The following is a 24,313-nucleotide window of genomic DNA, read 5'->3' on the forward strand; positions in this document are numbered from 1 at the left end:
ACTTCCACTGCTGTGCAGACAGACCTTACTGTACTTCAGCAGTATACCAAAAAAGTCAATTAAAATAACCAACAGCAATGATTTTCAAAATATCTACATGCAGATAGGTTTCCATTTTAAATGCAGTGCTACTAGTTCTTTGGAGTAACTTCATGTTTGCAGAGGATCTGACATACTTCTAGAATTTTACCTTAGGTGGATAAAAAGTTGGTTTTGCTCTGGTGTAGCATGTAAGGATTTTAACATCCCCATTATTTATTAAACTGAGCTACAGAGTTAAAAGACCGGTTCCTTACTATCAGTAAGTTTTCAAAGAATCTTTGAATCATACTTAAAAACTACTTAGGTTATGACTTCAAATTATCAACCTCTGCATTGTATCCAACAAAACAAATAAAAAAGGAATTATTTTTAAGGTAAATATCTATTTGCAATTAAGGATGAGCATGCATAGAGATGCTGAAGACTTAGTACATTTGTAGTGGTTCTTTTCTATCCTGAAGTTTGACTTGCTTTTCTCTCAACTGACTAGCCATACTTCAGCTACAAAACCAGCCCTTTCATTTATTATTTCTTTTACATGCCCTCTGTTAGGCAACTTACTGTTGAAGAATACAGACATACTATCAAATATCACTGCTCAGAAAGTTTGTACACATGAACATATGTATGTCTTTTGAGTTTTCACTGGTTCACATTTTGAGCCTCATCACTGAGATTTTTAATTTGTATTGCACCAATAATGTTCAAAGTGCAATCTTTCTGCTATATAGTTCCTATTCTTATTTTTATTAGTATTTTTCGTCAGTCATTGTATGCTTCTATTTCCTTAAAGTAATTGCTTAATTATTATTTTTTTTGGTTGATGTAGAAAATGTTATGTATATGTCAAGAATAGTGAGCTGGGATTTAAAGACTCAGGTAGCCAGACCTTAAATGGACATTCAGAACTGGTACAAAATACTGTTGATAGCTGGAGGTGATAATAGGCAATTTATTTTGTGTTTTAATTATTATCAGCCACTGCTTAGGAATAAAAGAGAAAAATGAAATCATGTGTTTTTCTGAGGATATAAACCTTCAAAGGTGAATTCCTACAGGGGAAGTGAAAGGGGGTGAAAAAACAGTTAAGGATACCACAAAAACAAAGATGTCTTTTTATCTTCTGGTATCTCTGAAGTAGAAATAAGCAGAAGATCATTTCTTTTGGCCTTGCTTTGTTTTCTTAAAACCATCTTTTATAAAAGCCTGAAAGTTGAGGACAGCTCACGTTGCCTTCATATTATCTGAAATTACTCTTGAAGTATTTTTAGTTGCCAGTAAAAGGAGCAGTGGCAAGTTCCTTATGTGTTTTTTTAAATGGATGTAGTCATTAAAATTTAAGGGACTTGAAGGCTGCTTGGGACGCACGCAGCATGGCATGCTGCCTATGCCTTTGGTTTGGCAAAGAAATACAGGAGAAGCCAGGTCTTCCACGTGCTGAAACCAAAGACAGCAAAAGTGGCCAGAGACTTGAGTGCAAATCTCATTTACAGTACTATCAAGATGACCTTTTATTCTAGGATGACCATTGCTATTTTAAATGAGGAGAATTACTTTTGTGACTTAAAAAGGCTTCAGACTTTTCCTTTACGGAAAAAGGGTCAGAAAGTTACATTGAAAACCACTCCTACAGCAAGGTTCATAAATAATAAATATTACCTGTTATTAATCCATATTTTAGTTTAAGTCTGGCTCATGGCAAGTTGCTTCCTCAGGGAATGTGGGATTCTTTGCAAGAGAGGGTGATGAGCCATAGTCCCCAAGGAATTAAATTGTGAAAACAATGTCAGATTCATACATGCTAATATAGACCCATTATTCCCTTTCCACATCTATCACAACACATTCGAAATTGTGGCTGATCTTTTATGCAAATAGCTGTCTTATTATACATCAGGCTGTGTGTGCCAATGTCTCCATGGGTTTCCCAGGCGTTTGCTATCTAACCATCAAAGCAGTGGAAATGAATGATGATTACTGCATCCCTTTGAAGAACAAAGAGGAGTCAAGGTTCTAGATGTGAGAGTTGGTGACACTGAGCCATGCGGCCAAATGCCAGTATCTCTGTGGCTCATACTAAGTCATAAAGAAATAAGTCATTAAGAAATAATTTTTGCCTGTGTTTTTTTTTCTTCTTATGCTTTATTGGCATTGCTGAAACTGTAAACGTCTTTCACAGCTGATGTTTTGTTACAAAACATTAGTAACTATTGAAATTGCAAAAAGCAAGTCAAAACAGTGTCTAACAGTGGCATTAAAAAAGCCAAGAATTACTTTTGCAGTGTAAAAATTTATCTGTTATCTCCTCAATTAGCTAAAAGTTCAAATAGTACTTTTATTTTCCACTCCAATTATTGTGATCTGAATGTTATGAGAATTTCTGGGAAGCATAATAGAGGGGGAAAAAACGTAACCCAGTGGATTATAGTCCATTGCTTATGTATTTTACATAAAACAGGGAGTACTCTCTGAATTCAACTGAAGTTAATGTATGGAAACATTAGAACATTATAATTGAATTTCAGTTCCGAATGAAAAATAGTAGCAGTCTTCTATACCTTGCTGTTATTCCTGAATATGTTTAAAAAAGGTTGCTGAATTTCGAGCATGTAGGTTAATTCTATGCCCTGTGTCTCACACATGAAATTAAGAAGTCTGGATTTTTCACTTTTCATTAATTTTTAATAATCCTTATAGAATGGATAGATACCAAATAATAAACTTTGTGCATTTAAAATCCACAAATAACCATGAGGATCATTCCTGCGGGTATATGTTCAACTTTTTTTGAAGCTATATAGGAAATAATGGTGAATGTTCAAGCTTGGGATTCTGACAGTAGCCCATTCAGCAGAACTGTGGTATACTTTTTGGCTCATGATTTGGCATCTCAGTGCCTTCAAGGGCTGTGCTTCCCAGACAGCATGCCTTGGCAGAGACCAGAGAAGCTCATCTTGCTGTAACATGGCTAGTTATGCCTAACAGAAAAGTACAACTCTTGCAGATACTTCAAGGCCATATGTGCACAATCTGCAGATGGTTTGTGGCTACCCAGGGTGACTTAGCCGAAGTTTGCCCTTCTCCAAGGCTGGTTGGAAAAAGGCAAGGGTTGGCTGCTGTGTGTCTTCTGTACTTGAACAGTAGATCTGACACTTCTGGAAGACATCAGTCCTTTCATGAGTGCAGGCATTGATGCTGGGACTCATGTGTCATAGAGGCAGTCACATGGTGGGCCTTATCATCACTATGGGTGAGTAATGTCTTCAGCTCCATCAAAATGGTGTAATCCCAGTCTTTTGAGCAATAAGCGTGACTGTAAAAGCCAGTTATTTCTTAACTCGGGAAAAGTGGAAAGAGCATGTTTTTAGAATCTTACTGTGCCATTTGAGTGGCAGACCTGTGAGGGAATGAATATGGCACTGCAGTGTTTTGCATGTTATATGGTATATTGGGAATTTGCTAGAACACTATTCAGATGATGCTTATTCAGTTACACGGATGGTGTGGGAGCACCAGCGTACCAGAAAGAGCATCTTGGAATGGATGATAGTGCACTTCCCTGTTCAAGCCTCATGTCACCTGCTTGCAATGTGCATCATAGGAGAAGCTTATTCAAGAGTCAGGATGGTTGGTATTTAAATTAATTGGAAGGTGATTTAAACTCCCAATATCATGGCTGAGAGGTGTAAAATGGACACAGCCTCAGCTCTAGATTTTTGTTCTCTACTTTCTTTTCATTCACAGGTATCTGGACCCCATGGCAGGAGGGTAGGAGAGTGTGGATTGCTGTGTTTTAGGTCTGTTCCTCTCTTTTGCTCCTGGTGGCTGGAGGGCTGTGTCTGCAGGTGGGTTTCCTGAGCAATTACACCTGTGGGTGCACACAGCCCTAATCCTGCTTCCGACTCCTGTGTGAATGTGTTTGCCAGTAATGGAAGGAACTCACAATACTGCACCTCCTGGTTTGCTCAAGAAACAAATTATATAAGAATATAATTCAGTGGTACGAAATGTTGAATTTACAGTACAATCAGTTTAAATCCTTTGTTTTTTCTTTATTTTTATTCAAACCAACGGGCATTCTGTAAAGTTAATAACCCATGCAATGGAGAAAAAGGTATGTTGAGAATGTATTTAATAGTCTTCAGAATAGTGATGGTTAACTCCAGCATCTCATTTTACTCTGGGAAGGCTTATGTCTTTGTGTATAATCATGTAAATGTTACTTGATACCATTTTTTCTGGTATTGTAAGTAATTGATTTGCTTAGTAATTTATTTAGGAATAATGTTGTGGGTTTGTTTTTTACGGGATTTTTTGTTGGTTTTTTTACATTGACAGTGATTTTTGGATTGAAAACAATGGGTAGAAAAGATGCCTCTACATCAAGGACTCCTGTGGACCAGTACAGAAAGCAAATAGGTAAGAGTTCGACAGAAAAGTTTGTGTGCTTAAAAAAACACCCAAAAAACTCTTTTTTTTCAGTGAGACCAGCCAGTGTAACAAAATGTATTATTCCTCTTCAGAAACTTTGTTTTGCAGATGCTGTTCGCTAATTCAGTAAAACCTTTTATGAAGACAGTATTTTGAGTACCTTGATAAAGTTTATGCTCTGTGTTTGAAATACCAGTGAAATACCGCAGTGAAGAGGCATCACAATGTTTCTGAAGTGTTGAAACTGTCCTCATTTTCCTGTTTGTCTCTAATTTCAAATATGGGCATTTGTAACAAAATACTCTTCCTCATTCATAACAATTTTTGATACATTGAATGACAAAGACCTTTACATTGTATAACTGCATTTATTCTCACACTAATGGAATATTTTAAATATGTTAATAATTTCTTTTTTTAGGTCTTTTTCTGGCCTTACCTGTTGCATATGTAGGTAACATGTATACAAAGTATGCACATGCACAGATATGCACTCACATAGATACTTATATAGCAGACTCAAATCCCTATTTCTTTGCTTAAATGCAAAGGCACCTGACTTATTTTTGAAAACCATAAATGAAGATTTTGTCTCTATGAGTTAAATAATATTGTAAAACATATATAGGATTTTAAAAGTATATATATAAATTTAAGTACCTTAGTCTATACTCAGTTTTTTTAAGTAAATTACTTTTTTTTACAGTTGCTAAGCACCCACATGTGTTCAAATATGCAGAAAATAACAAGTGTCTGGGGAAAAAAAGGTTGTTTATGATGTACATTCTTATTGTGAAAGAGCTAGGGTTATGTGAACAGTCTTATTTTATCATCTCTCAATTTTTCAGTGCTGCTTGATTATTTTAATGTAACTGTTTTAGTGGTCTTTTCAACTCCTTGTAAAGTTGAAAGGGATTATTTTGTATTTTATTTGTTTAAGAGAGTTGTGGAATGGTCTATGTTTGCCAGTGTTGGGTGGTTTGTGTGACTGACTTCCTTGGGTCATTCTCTGAGATAGTTAGAAACGTGGCTGAAAGCTTTTGAGTACCTTTGTGCATGGGAAACAGATATAATGGAAAAATGCTTAAATAGATGAGCACTCTGCTCTTGTGAGATTTGGGTTTTTGTAGAAAACCTTGCAAGGAAAATACTACCCAGTGGATGACACCACAAGTATTTCACTACCAAATGGGTTTGGTGAGGAATGATGCACCCTGCAGCTTGTCTTTGGGACAACTCATCCTGTGTAACTGGGTCGTTTGAAAGAGGATTATTTTATCAGCTTTCTGGCGTTTTCTCCATGTGTGTTTCATTGCAGTCACTTCTTTTCCAGCTACCTCCTTTAGGGTTGCTTTTTTTTTCGTGAAGACTTTCAAGTTACCATTGTTGGAGTTGTTTATTGAAGCCCTGTACAGAGTGAAAGAGTCTGGTGATCAGCAGGATCACTGGAGAGACCAGGGCGTGTGTAAAGCTGCATATGAGACTCAAATAATTACCTCTTGATCTTCCACAGCATGGTCTGTTTCTTGCAAATTACTATCACATGGCACAGTAGTTGACATCTCACACCTGAATGATTCCAGGACTGATCAGATGTGCCTTGAGCAGGGGAGAGATCACTGTGCTATAGCAAGGGGCTGAGAATATTTGTATTGGAGCCCAGCACTCCAAGGGATCCTGTTATGTTGCTGACTCACCAGTGTTGGCCTGGCATGTTCTCTGAACAATTTGGCATTTTCCCAGTTATACAATGCAGCATCATGATCCATTGGGTACTGCAAAATACAGTGGGAGCTCATAATAAGCTAATCTTGTTTAGATGTGACACATTGCTCTTAACTTGGCAAAAGCAAGTGTTAAAAATTACCAAGGGAAAGAATCTCATGCTGGCAGACAAATAAACTCTATAACCTAGGAAGTGTTTCTGTGATTGTGGGATTCCTTAGAGGACAGAGAGCAAGAACTAAAATAGACTGTGCTCTGCCTTTTGCTCTTATAATGTTTTTTTCAGCTCTCACTCTGGTCATTCACTGATGTAGCTACAGAGTTTGCCAATGGAATTTAGTTATCTGAACTTAATGAATCTGTGAGGGAGGGTTTGAAAAATTATGGCTACTGTTTTATACTTTAATGTTGCAGGTGTGTTTCTGTATAAGCATTTTGGGCTAGCTTTAGTCCTGGTAGCTGAGCTTGGTGGAGCAATCCCTCTAGTCTCATTATGCCTTTAGGTGTATTATAGGACAAACAAGTGTATTATTAACAAATATTTTCCAATATTGCCTGATGAATATGGAAATATTTAGAGGTTTTGCCATTACTTCTTGATTTTTTTTCTTATCTAGTTTTGCTTAGCTGACAATAAATAATTCATCTATTTATCACAGGATGGTTAAGGTTGGCAGGGACCAATGGAGGTCATCTTGTCCAGCTGCCCTGCTCAAGCAGGGACATGTAGAGCTGATTGCCCAGAACAGTGTTCAGATGGCTTTTGAATATCTGCAAGGATGGATGATCCACAACCTCTCTACCTGTATATGACCACCCTCAGAGTAAAAGGGGTTTTTTAATGTGTTTCTCTGTGTGCCTATTGCTTATAGTCCTGTGATAGGGCTCCACTAAGAAGAGCCTGACTGAGGGAGAGCCTGACCCATATGCATTGATGAGGTTTCTCTTGAGCCCAGTCTTCTCCTGGGTAAACAGTCCTAGATCTCTCAGCCTTTCCTCATAGGAGAGGTGCTCTAGTTTCTTCATTTTAACTGCTCTTGATTCTTGGTCTGTTTCATTCAGGTACTTGTTAGAAATTATACAGGAATTTTTTTTTTCTTAAAATATGTTCATCCAATAAACCTTAGATTTGACAGCTTAGGTACTTTTAGGTACTTTTGCAGGGATGTGTGAGGCTGTTAATAGATGTTAATAGATGTTAATAGATGACCCCTCAGAATACAGAATTCCCTAATGCTCCAGGCTTATTTATTTTGGAGATGGATATTTGATTACCCTTTTTGAGATAGGTTGTATCTAGAAGTTATATCTAGCAGTTAAATGCCTCCCTGACATCTGATCTCGTCAGATCTCGGGGGCTAAGCAGGGTCAGCCCCAGATTAGCACTTGGATGGGAGACCTCCTGGGAAATGCCGGGTGCTGTAGGTTCTAGTCCTGAGGACTTCACGGGCACCGTCCAAGCTCACTTGGCCGTGGCAGATGAACCTCAGGACTTAAACGGTGGGGCCAGTTCTGCGCACGCTGAGCCTCACCTAAAATCCACTGCGCAGGCTGGAAGGGCACAGCCACGTGGGGACAGCCCTTCCCAAATCTTCGTTCACGAAGTTTGGCCCATACATATCTAGAAACAGTGAACAAAATGAGGCTGCATAGGGCCTATGTTTAAAAAAACCTATCAAATGCATTTAAAGTTCAAATTCCATGCTTGGAGTGATTGCCGTCCTTCCTTTCCAGCCATTTGGTATCTATGAATTGTTGAAAATATTATGATAGATGATGGCTGAACAGCTATCTCTTGCTGACTAATGGTGTGATGTTATTTTTAAGCTTAGAAGTTAATGTTTTCTAGCTTTGCTGGATAGAAGGTAACCAGATTGAAACGTTTTTCATACCTTTTTTTTTGATGGAAAATGGCAGCCTTCAAGGAACAACATGTCACAAAGTCATATCAACTTCAACACAATTTTCAGTTAGATGTTTAGTGGAGTAATTTGAAATAAAAGCAGATTTTTAATTTCATTTTGTTCCAAGCTTTCTGTTTTGTTCTGAGTTTCCATACGGCATGCCACATGTTTGCCCTGTGCCATGGTTCAAGTTCATGTTGATCACTTCAGTTCAGCCGTTTGCCTTTTTCTCTCCTCCATGAGAGCAGGATCGCTTGTGTCTTGTTTGCCACTATGCTGCTAATGGTTGCTGTTTGCTTCACTAGCATTTTCAGAGGATTCCCCCAGCATAGGGATCGATACTGCTCTTCTCTGTCAGCTGGCTTTCAGCCATCTCTTCTACCATCAGCCAAAATTTGTCTGTAGTACCACTTAAGCAAGTGCTGCAGTATCTGACATGGCACTGCCTTTTCAGTAGGGAGCAGAGGCAGTCTTTGAGTTATCAGACCAAACTGGCACTGGCTTCATGAAGTCTGTCCCCAAGTGCAGCAGAGAGCAACAGCAGCAGCCTTTTCAAATTGACTTAGGCTGTGCGTGGAGGAGGGAGGATGGCACTGAGGGAATCTCTTCCCATTCAGATCAACATGAGCAGTCAAGGCTGTGGAAGAGACATGAGGATTTTAACACTTTTTAGCCATCTCATGCTCACATACCCAAACATATACCTGCAGTGCAGCAGCAAATGGGGTAGCTCCTCTGCAGAGCATTTACTTCTGCCTGCTGCTGTTTGTGCTGCTGTGCTTAATTTGCTGGAATCTGTGGAAAGGTGTGAGGCAGTATGCATCCTTCTGCATTTATGCAGCTTTGCTCCACAAATGCTGTGAAAATAGCAACAGGTTTTGTACCATATTTGCTTTGTTTACTGTTATGTATGCTTTAAGTTCCCAGAACAATTCCACATGTATATTTTCCATCCTTCTTCATCTGGTGTGTCGCTTTCTCAGCATGGAAGTCGCAGGATTTGTGGGTAGTGTTCATGACTCATGTGCTTGTGGGATCCTAAGCAGGCATACTGAGAAGATTATGGCATAACTAAAACCTGGTCTACAAACCAAGAATAGACATACTTTTGGCTCCCATTACCTTTGTGTTGCTGTAGTGTAATTTTTCATGAGAAGAGGTTGTTTGCCAATCATTCAACCTTCTACTTGTAGACTCAAAGGTCTACCTATTGTCTGCTCTGTATCTCTTGACTTCCCAGCTTGATCCTTTAGGGGCTGGAGCTTATATAGGCATAGCCCAGGGGTTCTCTGGTGTAACTTGGGCTCCTCATATCCCCTGGAACAGAGTAGAAGTTATGAATGAAAATACATTCTCTTTTTGTTTTGGAAAGCTCAAGATGGTAAGCTGAGCACAATGACTTGCTGATGGAGGTGGTGCTTATTGGCATCTATATGCAGAGCAGTGGGGTGTTGGAAGGGACTGGGTGGGAGTTCTGAGATCCTGGCTGTAGTAGCACAGGAGAGGAGAGAGAACTGCCCACCTGGACTAACAGATAAAACTCTGTGGGTAAATTCAGCCCTTTTTTAAAACTCCTTGGCGTGGAGACTGGTGACTTGTCCAGAATAAAGTAATCTCATCCTAGTGCCAAGGATTACAGTCTCACTGTAGCCCTGATGAGATAGCCTGGAGACTAGGACAGCAAGAACAGCCCTGGGGTTCGTACCTCCAGCTACCAGCTGGAGCATGGACCTGTTGTCTCCTGGTCTCCAGAGGCAAGCCCTTCTTGTGGCAGATTGCCATCTCCACTTGCCCTACTGCTAAAAATACTGTCTTTAGTACCTCACCTTTTCCCTGTTTTCTCTTATTGTTCACCTTCTCTGTGTTTCTTCAGGGTTAGTGTGCCTCCACTTTCCTTATCCTGAGTAGTGCCATTACATACTCAAAACAAAGTGGCCGCTAACAAGCCTTCTTTTCAGCTTAAAAAAAGGGAAGTGTTACATGTTAATAGTTTCTTCTGAAATACGTTGTTTACTTTGAAGTGCAATATGGTCGTTTTGTTTTGTTTGGGATCAAGAAGTGCTGTTATGAGCATGAAAATATTAGATTTAATTTCTGAAACTAGAGCAACAGTAGCAATGTCAAAAAGTGTTTGGACTGCATTTGGGCTGAAAATTTCAAAATTGCATTATTTGTGACAAAACAGGAATTCCTGTTATCTTTTCTCTGTGAAGAAAAGGCACAGAACCAGAAGGCAAGATTTACATCGAGATTGTTCTCCACTGTCACAAGCAAAGGTGTAGCAGAGGGATATCAATGCAATAAAAATTCTCCACTCTATTTTCAATTAATCACCTTTTTTTTCCCCCCACATTTGATGTCAGTCACCTATTTACTGTGGGAAAGAAGGGAGACAAAAGCACAGAAACAAATACTGACTACTTGGAGACAAAAAAGGAAGAGATCTGTCCTACTATTTATTTATAGTGTAAAAAACGCCAAGAAATACGCAGTTCCATTGTACAGGGCTTTTTTGCATGTGGAACATTACATTTCCTCTCTTGAATTTTTCTAATAAAAATCTACTATTAAGTACATAGTAAGAGAAGTAGGAATAAAAGCCCTCCTTTTGCTATTATGTGTGACTGTTGGCAAGTTTTGAAATCAGTTTCATACTTCATGATGATATGCCACCGATACCATGTTTAGTCCCTTTTACTTTTTCTGGGAGGAGGTTTTATGAAGAATGAATTTTGCTCTCAGAAGGAGTGCACTCAGTCCTTTGGTCAGTGACTGCTGTTTTGATTTTAATTTTGTGCCAGTGGAATCACTTCTTGAAAACTAAAGCAGGAGCAGCTGAGGAAAACACTGCTGCCTAGGGAAGCCTAGTCTGGCTATACTAATTTAATCCACATTTTATGATGATTGGGATGTTTTTAAATATGTTTTGTGAAGACTGATGGTGGAGTTTAAGCATATACGGTTTGTGATTGTGTACTTTTTAAGTCCAAAGCAGTAAAGCTATATTTTATTACCTTGTGGATATGTACTTAGGTTTTTATGGATATTATTTAGTTTTCATTTGCCGGACAGACATAGCTCCAGCCTGAGCAAGGATGCAGGGGTGGCTGCAGAGACAGGAGGCTGTGTGAGTGTGTACACACACCATGCAGAGAAAGGTGGTATATCTAAACCCTTGACTCCCATCCCCTCTCCACAGCAGAAGCTGAGTTTCTTTGATCTTGTTTGATTATATTAGTTTTACTGTACGTTCATACTACACTTTTTAGTACTTTTATACAGATGGAGGCCTATAATCTTCTCTTATTTTAATCTCATCAGCAATATCAGCATTTCACTCAGTGGAGTTGCTATAAATCTGTTATAGGTATAAATGAGTGAAATTTGACATGTTTCCAGTTGCTGAATTGTGTTTCACCATGATGTTATTTCAAGTACTTGCAGTTGCTGTAAGATATCTTGCAAGGTGTCTACACTGGCTCATGCAATGATACATATTTGTGAGTGTACTTACTGTCATGTCTGCAGTCCAACAAAATCAACCTAGAAAAACCTCTTATAATCCTTTGCAAAATACATCCAATTTCCACAATAGAGACATACAAATATGCATATATTACATTCAGAGGCAGAGCAGTTTAACATTTTTAGAAATTCTTTCACCAAGCTTTGAAAATCTTAGCTTGTGTGTGAAAGCTGGACTTCAAAGTACTCACATCTTGATGTGAAAATGTAAATCTAACTTTAGACTCCCATTTTTAAAACATTTTTTATTTTAGGACATAATTTTTCTATGTGTACAGTGTTCATATATATGCATTCTCTACATGTGGTGCTTTTGCTTATATTTGCAGGTAATATCACATCAATATAAATGCAAGAAGAGTTGGGCAGTGAACTACAAATCTGATTTCCTCTCATGCCATCATTAAAAAGCCATGTAGGAGGCATAAGAATGAAATGCCCAGCATAGATGTGTCTCTCAAGATATGCTTGATTGATGTTTAAGGTGGATATAATTCGTAGTTGTAACTGCATTTTTCTAGTTACAATGCAATGAGGTATAGCACTGGTTTTTGAGTGCAATTAAGTTTTGTCCAGCCATTGTTCTGCCCTGGAAGGTGGCAGTCTGTTAACCCTCTGCTGTTCCTCCACTGTCTGGGCTAGCAGGAACGAAGGCAGCAGGGAGTGTGGTGGGCATTGCAGGGGTCATGGTCTCAGAAGACAGACATAGTCAACTTGGATCAATTCAAGAGGTTTAACTGAAGGGATTTTTGTATTTCATGCATCAGGATGTGGCCATGTGCATTATGTAGTTCATTAGGTATTGCACCTCTTTATGGCCTTAAAAGAATGTGTTAGATGTCCGTGTTCAGGGTAAGCATGACCATAGACTAGTCATCTGGCTCTTGTAAAGAATTTGTTCACGTTGGTGATTGCTATTATGCAGTCCATTAACTGAATGTTGCCACAGATTTCTGTAACTGAATTGTTTTAATTTTTTTTTTCCAGTGGGAGCTTTTTTTTGTATTATGCCTTGTTTTGGAAGAAAGCTAGGAACTGGCTACATTGTGTTTTTTTAGAGTCTTGAATTATTTATGGCAGATTGTCTCTTTGGCTCTACATATTACTGTCAGGCTTTTAAGTGTTGGTTAAGAAAAAAAAATTACAGGGCAGAAGTAAGCTCAAACTTTTAGAATGAAAATATGAAAAGGCAGTTGCTTGATTTGAATTACAGTTACAGAAATCTCAAACATGGTGTGAATAGCTTTACCTTTTACTTGGTGGTAAAGGCTGATTAAAATAAACACTATTGAAAGTACTCACACATTCAAAGTTACTTTGTGATTTTTCATTTGTGTAGCAGTTGAATCAGTACAGAAAAGCACCACGAAGTAAACAAAGAACTCTACAGTAAGTGAAATGTGGGAAAACAGATAATTTGATCTAATTGAGTGCCCTGATTTCAGTTAATAAATTTACAGATAATATAAGGCAAGTCACTAATCTGTTACTTAATCTTTGAAATACTTGACTTGAAATCTGGTCCTTGTAATTTTCCCAGCTACATAGATAACCTGTTTACCATGGGACAGCTGACTGAATTTTGATCTACAAAGCTACTGATACTGTCCTAGAATAAATCATATATTAAATAATAGTATTTTCAGGAATTTTGAATACCTATTAAATAGGAAAGATAGAAAAGCCTGCCTTTTCTTTCATTTATTTTCTGAATATCTTATGATTATCAACATATCTGCATTGTGGCGTAAGATTTGTAGTGATACCGATTGTGGTATTTGATTTTACATTACCAACCAACAGTAATTTTAGAATGCATGGGGTTGGTTTCTTTTTTTGTTAGAAACAATTTTCCTGTGATATTTTAACCAAATACCTGTGGGCACTTCGTAAAAATTGGGATTTTGATGATCTAGGGTATGATATGTAAGAGGATGTGACACAGCTTATAAGTAAATCACTTGCTCAAGTTCAGCCTAGGTGATAGTCATGGGAAGATGGTAACTGCCTGGCAGATGTTGGGTGGCATTTATGATGCGTTGTTTGTGCATTCAGTTCCTAGTGGAGAAGTGTTGAAAAACATCATTATTTGTTGGCAGTCAAAACAGCGAGGAGCAGGATAATGAACTAGCATATGGAGTGAAACAGTGTCTCAGCATTAGACATGGTCTCTTCAGCTCAAGGTTACAGCATACTGATGAGAGTGTGGCCCAGATTCACTAAAGTTGTTTTGAGTAAGTCTGAGCTCACAGGCTGCATTAAACCCCTCAGCCTTGAGCTTCTTGAGCATAGAGCTTGTGTTGACCTGTCTCTTAGCAGCGCTAATGAACTTGGCCATAACACTGTGTATTATGGCAATGCATCTCCTGCTTGCACCTTGCCAGTTCACATCACAGGCAGAATGAGTCTGCAACTGTCAGTTTAGACCTGGCCTTAGGAATCTTAGGTCACTGTGAACTGAAAGAGCCAAAAGAAGTTTTAAATTGAAGTAGAATGCAGGTGAGGCCTCCTAGGATTTTTGTAAGCATTGAATGGGAGTGTGTATGAATTGTCTCTATAGTCTTCTGTTGTAACAAGTGAAGAGTCTGATGATTCATGTCTGCACCTTTTGGTTAAATAAAGTGTGGTACCGTTTTCTGGCACAGAGGTCAGCTGGCATTGAATAACTCTGACTGCACTGTTAAACTCTTTTATCTCTAAACCAAGTGGCTGCTTTCAACCTGCTTATGGAAAATTGCCCAAGGCAATTTTCAATTCGCTCTTGAGCCATGTGTCGGAATTGTTTGGGAATGGACTACTCTGGGCAAAAAGCTGTGTCAGGGAATTTTGTAACAATTGCAGTGAGCATACCACTGAATTCCAATTCCTGTTTGCATTGTCTAGTATGTTGGTTCACCTGCAATCAGATATCCAGAGGGGACAGTTTGACATTCCAAAGTGACCTTTAGCAACACCTACCTCTCTCTACTTGTTCCTGCTGACATGTCACGGTGTATAGTATACCATCCTCTGGAGTGGCACAGGTGTCTGTGTGCTGTTTTGATCCAGCTTGAAGTAAAAGATGAGCTGGGCATTTTGTGAGTTGAATGAACGCCCTGATCTGCTTCATCATCCAGCTGCATGTGCAAACTGAGATAGTACACATCAAAAACCAGATAGCATACTGTGGGGACTGAAATGTGTGGCAAAACTCAGGCCAACAAGTGCTATAAGCCAGTATTGCTGTTGAACACACAGCAAAGCCAAGCCGCACCTCAGCTGAGCTAAGAGTCTTTATTCTATAAAACATGCAGATGGAACAGATTAGGAAGTGTAAGAAGGATTCACTTCCTGTGCAGGTTTCCCTCAGCTTCTCAAAATCAGTTTTGACTTCAATCCAGTGGCCTCTGTAGGTCAGATCAGGCCTGCAGGCTGAGTTACTTTATTAATAATAACTATGATAGTTTAAATCCATTAATTTTTAGAGGTATTTTACACTGTCTGCTGTGACCAGTGATTGTTACCTTCCATATGTGTAGAAGGCACAACAAAATCTGAATGCAGTTCTTTTTTTGGCACAGCCTTTTGCTTTGTGATCAGGTTTAGTACATTGGTATTTTGCGTACTGAATAGTGGAAAGAAATGGAGTGAAATGACTAGGGGGGTTATCCCTGAAGTAGTACTTTTGCAGAAAACATAGGCAGCAGTCCGCTCCGTCTTTTCTGGAATAGAAGAGAACTGTACAAACTAGAATGAACTGCACAGGGAGAAATATTGAATAAATTGCAAATCAAATAGAACGGAAGGTACAATCCTTAACATACTTCATAGTGTGAAGTGTCTCAGAAAATCAACCTGTTAAGTAAAATACCAGATGGAAATGAGTGGTAGAGTTACAAGAAAATCAGACTCATGTCTGTAACACAGGAGGCTCCGTGTATCATGGTAGGCAGCTTGGAAAACCACAGACCTCATAGCATATATATTCCATGGAAGAGCTTCTGTCCAAATGGCTTAATGGAAGAAGGAAATATGACCTGTTGTGTCTGTGTACAGAAAATTACCAAATTCTAATGAGCAATCATCATGAAAAAGGCAAAGAGGGAAGTGCTTTCACGTACTCTTACAAGAGGGAGAATAAAACATTTTGGCTATGATGAAAATAAAAAAGTACCCTACAGAGGAGCATCTTCCCCATCTTATTTCTGTCACTGATGCAAAAAGAGAAATTGAAATCATAGTTCAGTGTTTTGTGCTTTATTCAGCTACCTTTAGTCTGAAGGGAAACACTTCCTACAATCAAGAGACCAAGAGTAGGAAGGTTGAATTTTCTAGTGGTGTAAATTTGGGACAGGTATCACACTACTGAATTTAGCAGTTATGTCAGAGGCTCATCCTAGTAACTGGGAACAAAATCCGATCCGTAAGTGTGGAGATGGAATGAACAGCACTTAGATGGTGGAAGAGCTAATTGTGTTTTTTCACAATTTATTGGTAGTCTGTGGTCAAAGTAGTATCAAAGAACTATCCATGTTGATGACCAGCTAGTTCACAACCAGTGTTGTCAATTCATCAGCTGAAAATCTTAGAGAAGTCCTCTTTTTTCTGATGATCATTTGTGGCCATGAAAAAAGTATGTTTTATTCTTGTATATATTTAAAGTAATAAGAAATATTAGAGCCATTAAATAGGGTGCTGGAGACAGTGAGTTTGAAGTAATCAGTACTGCTTTGCTCCTCCATGTTTAAAAAGATAAACTGAAAGAAATGCTGAAAGAACTACCAGGGTGACAAAGAAGACCCTTATTTAGCACACCTGAGCATGAATTAAGACAAATATAGTTCCTTTTGGAATTTCCCAAGTTAACACTTGGGAAAGACCACGGTCCACATATATCTAATCTGTAACTGTGTATAAATTGTCCATAAAGAAACATACCAGGAAATAGAAGGCAGTTTCTTATCAGTAGGAGGTTGAGCTTCTTGAGTAATGTCCTACTGATAAGTCTAAAGACAAAAACCCCTCCAAAACCAACCAAATCCAAAGCTTTAACTTGTTTTCCAACTGATCATAGAAAATAATCAGTTTTAAAGAAAACAGGATGATATATGTGCCTTCTCTAGCGCAGCACTGGATTTCAGTAGTTCAGCAAGTCCTTCCTAGTCATATGTTCCATATGAACAAAGTTTCACTGTGAAGTGGAGCAGCTTTCTGAGATATTTATAGCTAGAAATGCATTTGGAAGGATTGCCATAACTTTCTGACTGAAGTTTTGCTTGTGGAAAAATTAATACTGAGTATTTTTACCAAAATCAAGATTTCAGAAGAACTGACAACATAATGTTGAATTTCACAGGCTTTTTCCTTTTTGTTGGAGAGAATATGAAGTTCATGCTGAAAGGAGAGATGAGGGAAAAGGGGCACATTTTGATTGTGAGATTAAACTTTGTTTTTCAGTGCCTATGTTCTCAACACAATGTGGTGAAACTATCAAAACATTTTCACAGCATCATCTTTTTCAGTTTGTTTGGGGGATTTTTTTAATAAATTGTTGAGCGTACATTTGGTGTTGCTGCTTTTTTATTCTTTGTATTACAGAAATGCAGTACTTAACAGTCTATTAATAAATGTAGTGTGCAAGTTCTCAGAGGATCCCCAGTGGTACATCTTCGTCAGGACTTTCTTGTGTTGCCCTTTGGCCCTAACTGTTGCAACATGTAGATAGGAATAAGATGTGTGACTCAGGCATTTTGTCATCAAAAAATCTCAATAGGAAACTAAAAAATGGTTCTGTATAACTAAAAAAAACTACTTCTAGCAATTAGCTCATGTCCAGGGAGGGACAGAAAAGAAAAACAGGTAGTGTCTAGGTTGGCAAGGAACCTGGGAACATATTTAGCTCAGTAAATAATATAAAGAGTTTGGAAACAGTTTACAGCAGGTACCAAAGGTGGAAGAATAAGACCATGGTAATCTGGTCTATCTCCACTGCATTCATCACTGACTGAAGTGCTTTCTTTAGGTAGAGTTTTCCTTCTCCACCCATCTTTGTATTTATTAAACAGCATATGCAAAATCAGTCATTTCCCAAGAATTATTTTAGCTTAGCTTATCACATTTTGAAAAAAAAATCATGCAGGGGTGTAGCAGTAAGCATTACTGAAATCTTTACCATAGAATTACTTGGATCTTGGAAGTGCACACAAGTATGGGGAACATTGAAAGAGCTTTGTTGTCAGTAAATCTTGGAATAGGTCAGTATATTGTCTAGAGTGGGTTATAGCTGAGTAAACACCTGGAGTAGGAAGTGATGAAGGCACATATATTTCTGTGGATTGTTGGTCACTAACATATCACATGATCATATCAACTAAGGCTGCTATTTGATCGTGGTGTGGGATGCTGGCCTCAGAGAAGAATGGGCTAAGACTTGACATGTATTGCCTCATCAAATCTCTGCACTTAACCCAGAAGAAGGAAGAGTGTTATCTAGGACTGCTTGCACATTTGATGAATCAAAACGTGAATGTCTTGTCCAAGATCATACCCAAAAGATGTGGCTGAGAGAGGAAACTATACTCTGGTCTTCATCTAGTACTCCAACTGTAAGTGCATTTCTCATTTGCCACTGGTCCCTTGCCTCATTTATGATACATCATACAGCTTGATCAATCAGTCTTACTGTCCATATTTAAGCAGCTATTGAAAGAGGAAGGGGCTTCTAAGCAGCATACATCATTAAATGATAAATATACACAAAATTCTGCATTCTGATGTATATGTTAGGAGAGACAACTTTATATTTATTCCTTGACTTTTCAGTGCCTGCCTTTGAACTTACCAGTATCTGTATTAAAAACACAGGCGGGTGCCTAAAGACTCTTCCTAGGATATTTCTATGAAGAAGATGAAAACTAAAGCACCAGCACATCACACTTTTGCCACATTGTAGCCTTTTTATCACAAGAAAAACAATTACTGATGACTTTAGACTGAAAGAGGCAGGTTTAGATTAGATATTAGGAGGAAATCCTTCACTATGAGGGGTTAGACACTGGAACAGGTTCCTTAGGAAAGCTGTGGATGCCCCATCCCTGGAAGTGTGTAAGGCTGGGTTGGGTGAGGCTTTGAGCAACCTGGTTAAATGCCCCTGCTCAAGGCAGGAGGCACTGGAACTAGATGACCTGTAAGGTCCCCTCCAACCCAAATCATTCTGGGCTTCCATGATTGGTGCATGAATGTTAAATTAGCGCTGTAATTCTGACACACCTTTGGATTTTGCACTGAAAGAGCTTGATGTAAATTTCCATTGTGTGCATGTTTCACTCAAATGTTTTAATCATTTAGTGTCCTCTATTCTACATATGCAAAAATCCTTTGCTAAATTTTTAGAACCTGGCATAATGAGATTCACTGGCTTTTTCTTGGATCTAGGAAAAGCATGTCTGTCACAAGCACTGTGTTGTTACTGAAAGTGAAGTTGTGTCTCTTTTCTTCTGAGGAATGGAGCTGTTGAAAGGAGAATATGTGGCTTTTTGGTGGTGGTTTCCGTTTTTCTGTATCTATCTATTACAAAATGAGACATTCAGAAAAATGTTTCACCACAAACGTTAGATAATACTCTTGTAAGGAATGGGAAAATTACTCTGAAAAAGAAATGTATTGACTGTTTTTCACTCTGCATGTTCTGTGTAATAAATGTGTCCTTTCTGGTATGTTTAAAGAACAGAATCAATCAGATTGAGGCATATCAATAGAGGACCATTCATTCAGAGAGTTTACACATAAACTCTGTCATCTGTGCTGAGCAATGCTTGTCCTGTCTGCTGGGAACCCACCACTATGGGAGATGGGGTGTTCTCTGCTGATGCTTCTCATCAGGACTCTGTCAAGGGGATGGAGTTGAACTAAGACCAAGTCCCTGGTCACCTAATGGTGCATGGCTGATGTTCTGTGTCCTGTGTCACATGCCAGACCACACTAGGTGACCTTAGACAGAGAGACTTCATCAAGGAAAGGCATAGGACCTCTGTGATCAGAGCAATGTCCATATGCAGTTTCTGAGGAAAAAAACATAGCTAAAAGCTAGTTTTCTGTTTAATTATTTTTAATTTTGTATGCTTTTAATTCCAGAAACTGAAATTGTGTTGTCCATGGGTTTATAAATGTTTAACACACATTTTTATGAATAAGGAACTAACTTTAAGGAACTACTTTAAGGGTATCAAATTCAGTTACTTTTTCAGGTACTTTTTAAAATTGTTTCTGATCGTATTTGTAAATGTAATTTTAAAATCTTTAAGAAGAAATTAATATAGACCATCAGAGAATCATCTCTAATAGATAACATTCATGAGTGGTTTTCACTTCTATGATGACATTATACCAAGATCTCAAGAGTTTCTGATGAGTACCAAAGTATTGCAAGGAAAAGAGATTTCCCAAGGTCATACAGTAATTTTATGGAAGATTCAGGGGTAGAAAACAAATCCATGCTTTATCTGATCTAATCGAATAGTTTTCCTGATGGAAGACTGTTTTCCTCAGCAGTCTCTCCATCTTTTGTATGTTTCCTACAAGAGGCAGCATACTTGAAGGATCATCCTGTGGAATAAAGATTTAGAAAAAATTATACCGGAGGCAACCCTTGTTTCATTAAATAAACTGCCTTAATAAATGCCTTTCACTATTTAAGTAGTTTCTGATACAGTGATGTACAAAGTAAGACTTACTGAAACCAACTTACTTTTATTCATTAAAACATCAACAAAGCACTGGTGCAAATGGGGAAATAAAATCAAAGGGTCTCAGGTAAACTCATTACCGTTATTTGCTGATAGCAGTTATTACAAAAAATACAGCATATAAGTTACTTGACAAATTTATATGCCTTAAGAGAAGGTATTCTTCCTTATATAGTTTAGATTATAGTATTTGTAAAGGATATGAGACATTCACCTGTCAGGCATCAAGTCCAGTCCTGAAGTCTGCAGTAAGATGCCAATATTTTATTATGCATAAACATGTACTTCCTTTTCTGTGAGCTTTCAGAAAGGGAAAAGAAGAGGCTAGAGTAGTATGTCTGGAAAATTAAAGATAAATTTAAAAGATACCCAGGTTCCTCTATCCTATTATCTTAACACCGATCTCATCACTGGCTGTAGCCCAGTTTGGCTCTTGAAGGTAAAACTGTGTCTCCTAATATGCCTTCAAGACATTACTACACCTTTAATTCTGAGGTACATAAGCCATTACTCTGGGTGCTCATAAATATGCATTTCCTTTACACTTTTAAGTAAGCTGCTGTTGCTGTCATTCACTTTTAGTTAAGACTTGGCAGGTGGTGTTGCTGTTGAAGGAAAGAAGTTTAAATTACGGGCTAACTGAAGATATGTAGTTCTTAGGTGTGCTAAAATTATGAGTGAGTTGGAGAGATTATTCCTCACAAGTAATTTTAGGATCACAAGGGATAATGATGATGTGTACAAGAGATGTTGCCTTTTTGGCTAATTCCATTAAAAACCTCTGATTTCTGCATTGCTGAAGTAAGGCTCCAAAAATCTGCTTTTCTATCTTACATAATCACTTTCACAGTGTCCTGTAACATCCACCTTTGCTAAGACTGTCTGGAGTTGACTTCTGGAGCAACAATGATATATAGGTCTGACAAAGCATCCTTCGCAATGTGCTTCATTGAAGTGAGAACTGCAAAGTCTGTCAGTATTACTGGAAACCTTTTACTTAGGGAGAATTAATAAATTACGACTTGTATTTTGGGTTATGTTATATACAACTTATCCAGAATTATATGAGTAATAAGAAATTATTGTGTCTTGGCAGACAGCATTCAATTTATTTTCAATTCTGAGAAAAGCAATATCCACCAGATAAGGCACTGGATCAGTAGCTAAGGTGTTCAGGATCGCAGTTGTGCCATTCTTCTGGTGCCTCACCTCATGCAGGTCTCACTCAGGTATCTTCTTTTCCTTCCCCTACTTTTCCCTTTCTAAACATGGCTGTGGTCATTAATAGGATGTCCTGCTCAGTTCTTGCAACTTCTCTGATTCTAGGTAAATGGCATGAAACCCATACTTGGACTAAATTCCTAAATTTAATCTGTTCCCCACAAGTTCTAGCTCCAGTCCAGGCTTTGCTTTGTTCAGACCTGGGAAGCTTTTCTTTAGCAAGTTGTGACCAGTGGTGAATTAATGTAATCTTTGTAGCAAAGACTTAGGCTAACATTAAAAGGGATTTCAGCTCAGCAAAGCAGGCATTAGAAGTGACTCTGGCTTCTCCTGAGCTGCACTGTCTTTGAGGCTCTATCCCTGGTTCATCATGCAACTTTGTCCATGTTCTTTGTTTGCTGCAAGTCTTCGTTTGGTTTTCATAAAATCAGATATATGATTTAATTCTAGGTGATGTTTTATTACTGTTCAAATAGTGCCATACTATTTTGTGTGAGAAGCAAAACCTGGAACAGATAGAAACAGCACATGTGGTGTGGTATTTGCAGTGGAAGTCCTGTACTCTTTTTCGGATGGCCTCATCTATTCCCCAAGTTGCTCAGGTTTTCTGTGCCACCTCCAACACCTCTCTGTTCCAACCTGTGGGTGACAAGTTGTGCCCTTACTTTCCTGGGCTGGTTGTTACCATTCCTCCTTTAAGCAAAGTCCCACAGCAGAAGGGTTGGTGAGGTTTTATTGGGCAGGTCTGTGGCTCCTGGGAGAGTGCTTGTAGAGAAGAAGGGGCATGGGAGAAGGGATAACTCCAGAATCGTGTGGTGCTACAGTCCCACTATGACATCCCCCAGGGACAGGCCCCAGTCGTCTGATAAGGTTGGATGCATCAGATAGTGTGATATTAACTACAGCAGAGGGAGAGAGATCCTCCTGTCCTGAAACACCACTGACTCTTTATCCAAAATGTTGTTACAGTACTTGGTGATGTTGTGGTGCTTATTCAGCAACCAGTGTTGTAAATGAGTTAGTTGTGTTGTCTGGCTGTAGTATGATACACACCAGAGTAATTAGGAATAAATTTGAAATTACTGGTGTTGAAAACATTTTTCAGACAGGAGATGGTTTGGTCCTGCTGAATAGCAGAGATGTGGTCTGGAAGAGTTCGTGCTCACTCCAGTAGGCTAGGGGTGCTGCATGGGTTTTCTTCAGCGAGGAAAGAAGGAAGGTGGCATTGCTTTCCTTTTGATCATTGTCTTAGAATCATTTACATGTGTGTTAATTTTCTTTTTCTAAAAGCATGCCCCAGTAGGGTGTCTTTGCCCATGATTTCGGTTACTCCTGTTCTGTTTAAGGTAAAAATAGAGTAATTAATGTAAGACAATTAGAGAAATTTCTGACTGCAGTTGCAGATATAAGCAGAACAGGGAAGATGTTTTGTGGATCACCTGTTATGTGGATATGCTTTATTTTGGGAAACTTAGTGGGATGACTTGGTTATCAGTCTCTATATTTTCCTTTATTGTCTTTAAGTGCTCCCAGTGGAGAACTATTTTCCTACCTTCCTGCCTAAGCACTGGCCAGCTTTTACTAGAGATAACCTCTGGCAATTATAAAGCTAACATTGTAATAACAAGCAAACAGATGGGACATATAATATTCATAAATTATTGAACACACCTTCCTCATCCTTCACAGTAAGCTCTTTTGGACAGGGACCCTGTCCTGTAAGCACCTAAAGCACAAAAGGAGGCAAGCAACAGCATGTGGTTCATTAAATTAGTTCAATTTTCTTCTCTGACGGAGTAGCTAACTTCTATTGATGGGGAAGAGAAAGAGATGCCATATACCTTGACTTTGTCAAGGATTTCTGACAATGTATTCTGATAAACAGACTGGAGATGCATGAATATGAAGCTACTGTAAAATGGGTACCAAAGTGGTGTGAAAACTATTCTTGGTGGTTATAAATGGATCCACAGTGGCCTGTCCTAAACCAAATATTTTAATTGCAAGTGGGATTGTGACTTTAGTCTGCAACTTATACTAGTATGCAAGGCACTAAAGAGATGAGTTTAAAATTGAAATTCAAACTGAATTTGAGAAATCAATGAAATGGCTTGGAAAAATAGAATATAATCCAACAAAAAAAGGGCAAGATTCTTAACTTTGGTATAAATATTCAGCCCAGAAGATGAATATGGGTAAGAAATGCTTAGGCCATAATCTTGGAGAAAGGGTTTGTAACAGTGAGTAGAGTCACAGGCAGACTGTGATTGCATGGGTAAGAAAAGTATGTATATAACATATACCAATAAGGTCTGTTTCCACTTTTTGAGGGATGTATCACTTTTTCCTCTATTTGCAGCCAACAGTTAATAAAATCAGTGTAAAGCAAATTGCAGCTGGGTGCAGCCTGTGTCAGAGAAGCAAAAAGACTCTGTGTGCTGTATGTCTGTCCCTCTTACCACACCTTATACTGCCTTTTTCACACCTCTTACCATGAATAAAATACTATGATAGTTTCTGTTGTCCAAAAATTATCTAATCAAATGTTTGATAAAATTACGGCTTTTAACTGCATTGATAGTGGGTACTTCTTAGGTGAATAGAATGGTTTGTGCTGGAAGGAACTCTCAAGATCATCTAATTGCAACCTCCTGCCATGGGCAGGAACACCTCTCAACAGACCAGGTTATTCAGAGCTCCATCCAACCCTGCCTTAAACAATTCCAGGGATGGGGCACCCAC

The 24,313-nt window shown here is 38.5% G+C and overlaps 1 protein-coding gene across 7 annotated transcripts in view; it reads left to right on the forward strand.

The window, feature by feature from the left end:
• TRIQK (triple QxxK/R motif containing) overlaps nucleotides 1-24,313 on the forward strand; it is a 124,057-nt gene that overhangs the window by 20,088 nt on the left and 79,656 nt on the right. For 6 of the 7 annotated variants that reach the window (XR_011697723.1, XM_071554192.1, XM_071554191.1 and 3 more), the window contains exon 2: nucleotides 4,381-4,461. Coding sequence is in view for 6 of the 7 variants with exons in the window: in XM_071554192.1 (XP_071410293.1) it covers nucleotides 4,401-4,461 (61 nt within the window). In the remaining variant the exon portion in view is untranslated. Of the gene's footprint in view, nucleotides 1-3,879; nucleotides 3,888-4,380; nucleotides 4,462-24,313 lie in introns of those variants that run through there. The other variant, XM_071554189.1, reaches the window with a different exon arrangement.

Source organism: Pithys albifrons, chromosome 4 (genome assembly GCF_047495875.1).
Source record: "Pithys albifrons albifrons isolate INPA30051 chromosome 4, PitAlb_v1, whole genome shotgun sequence".
In the NCBI taxonomy this organism is placed as follows: domain Eukaryota; kingdom Metazoa; phylum Chordata; class Aves; order Passeriformes; family Thamnophilidae; genus Pithys; species Pithys albifrons.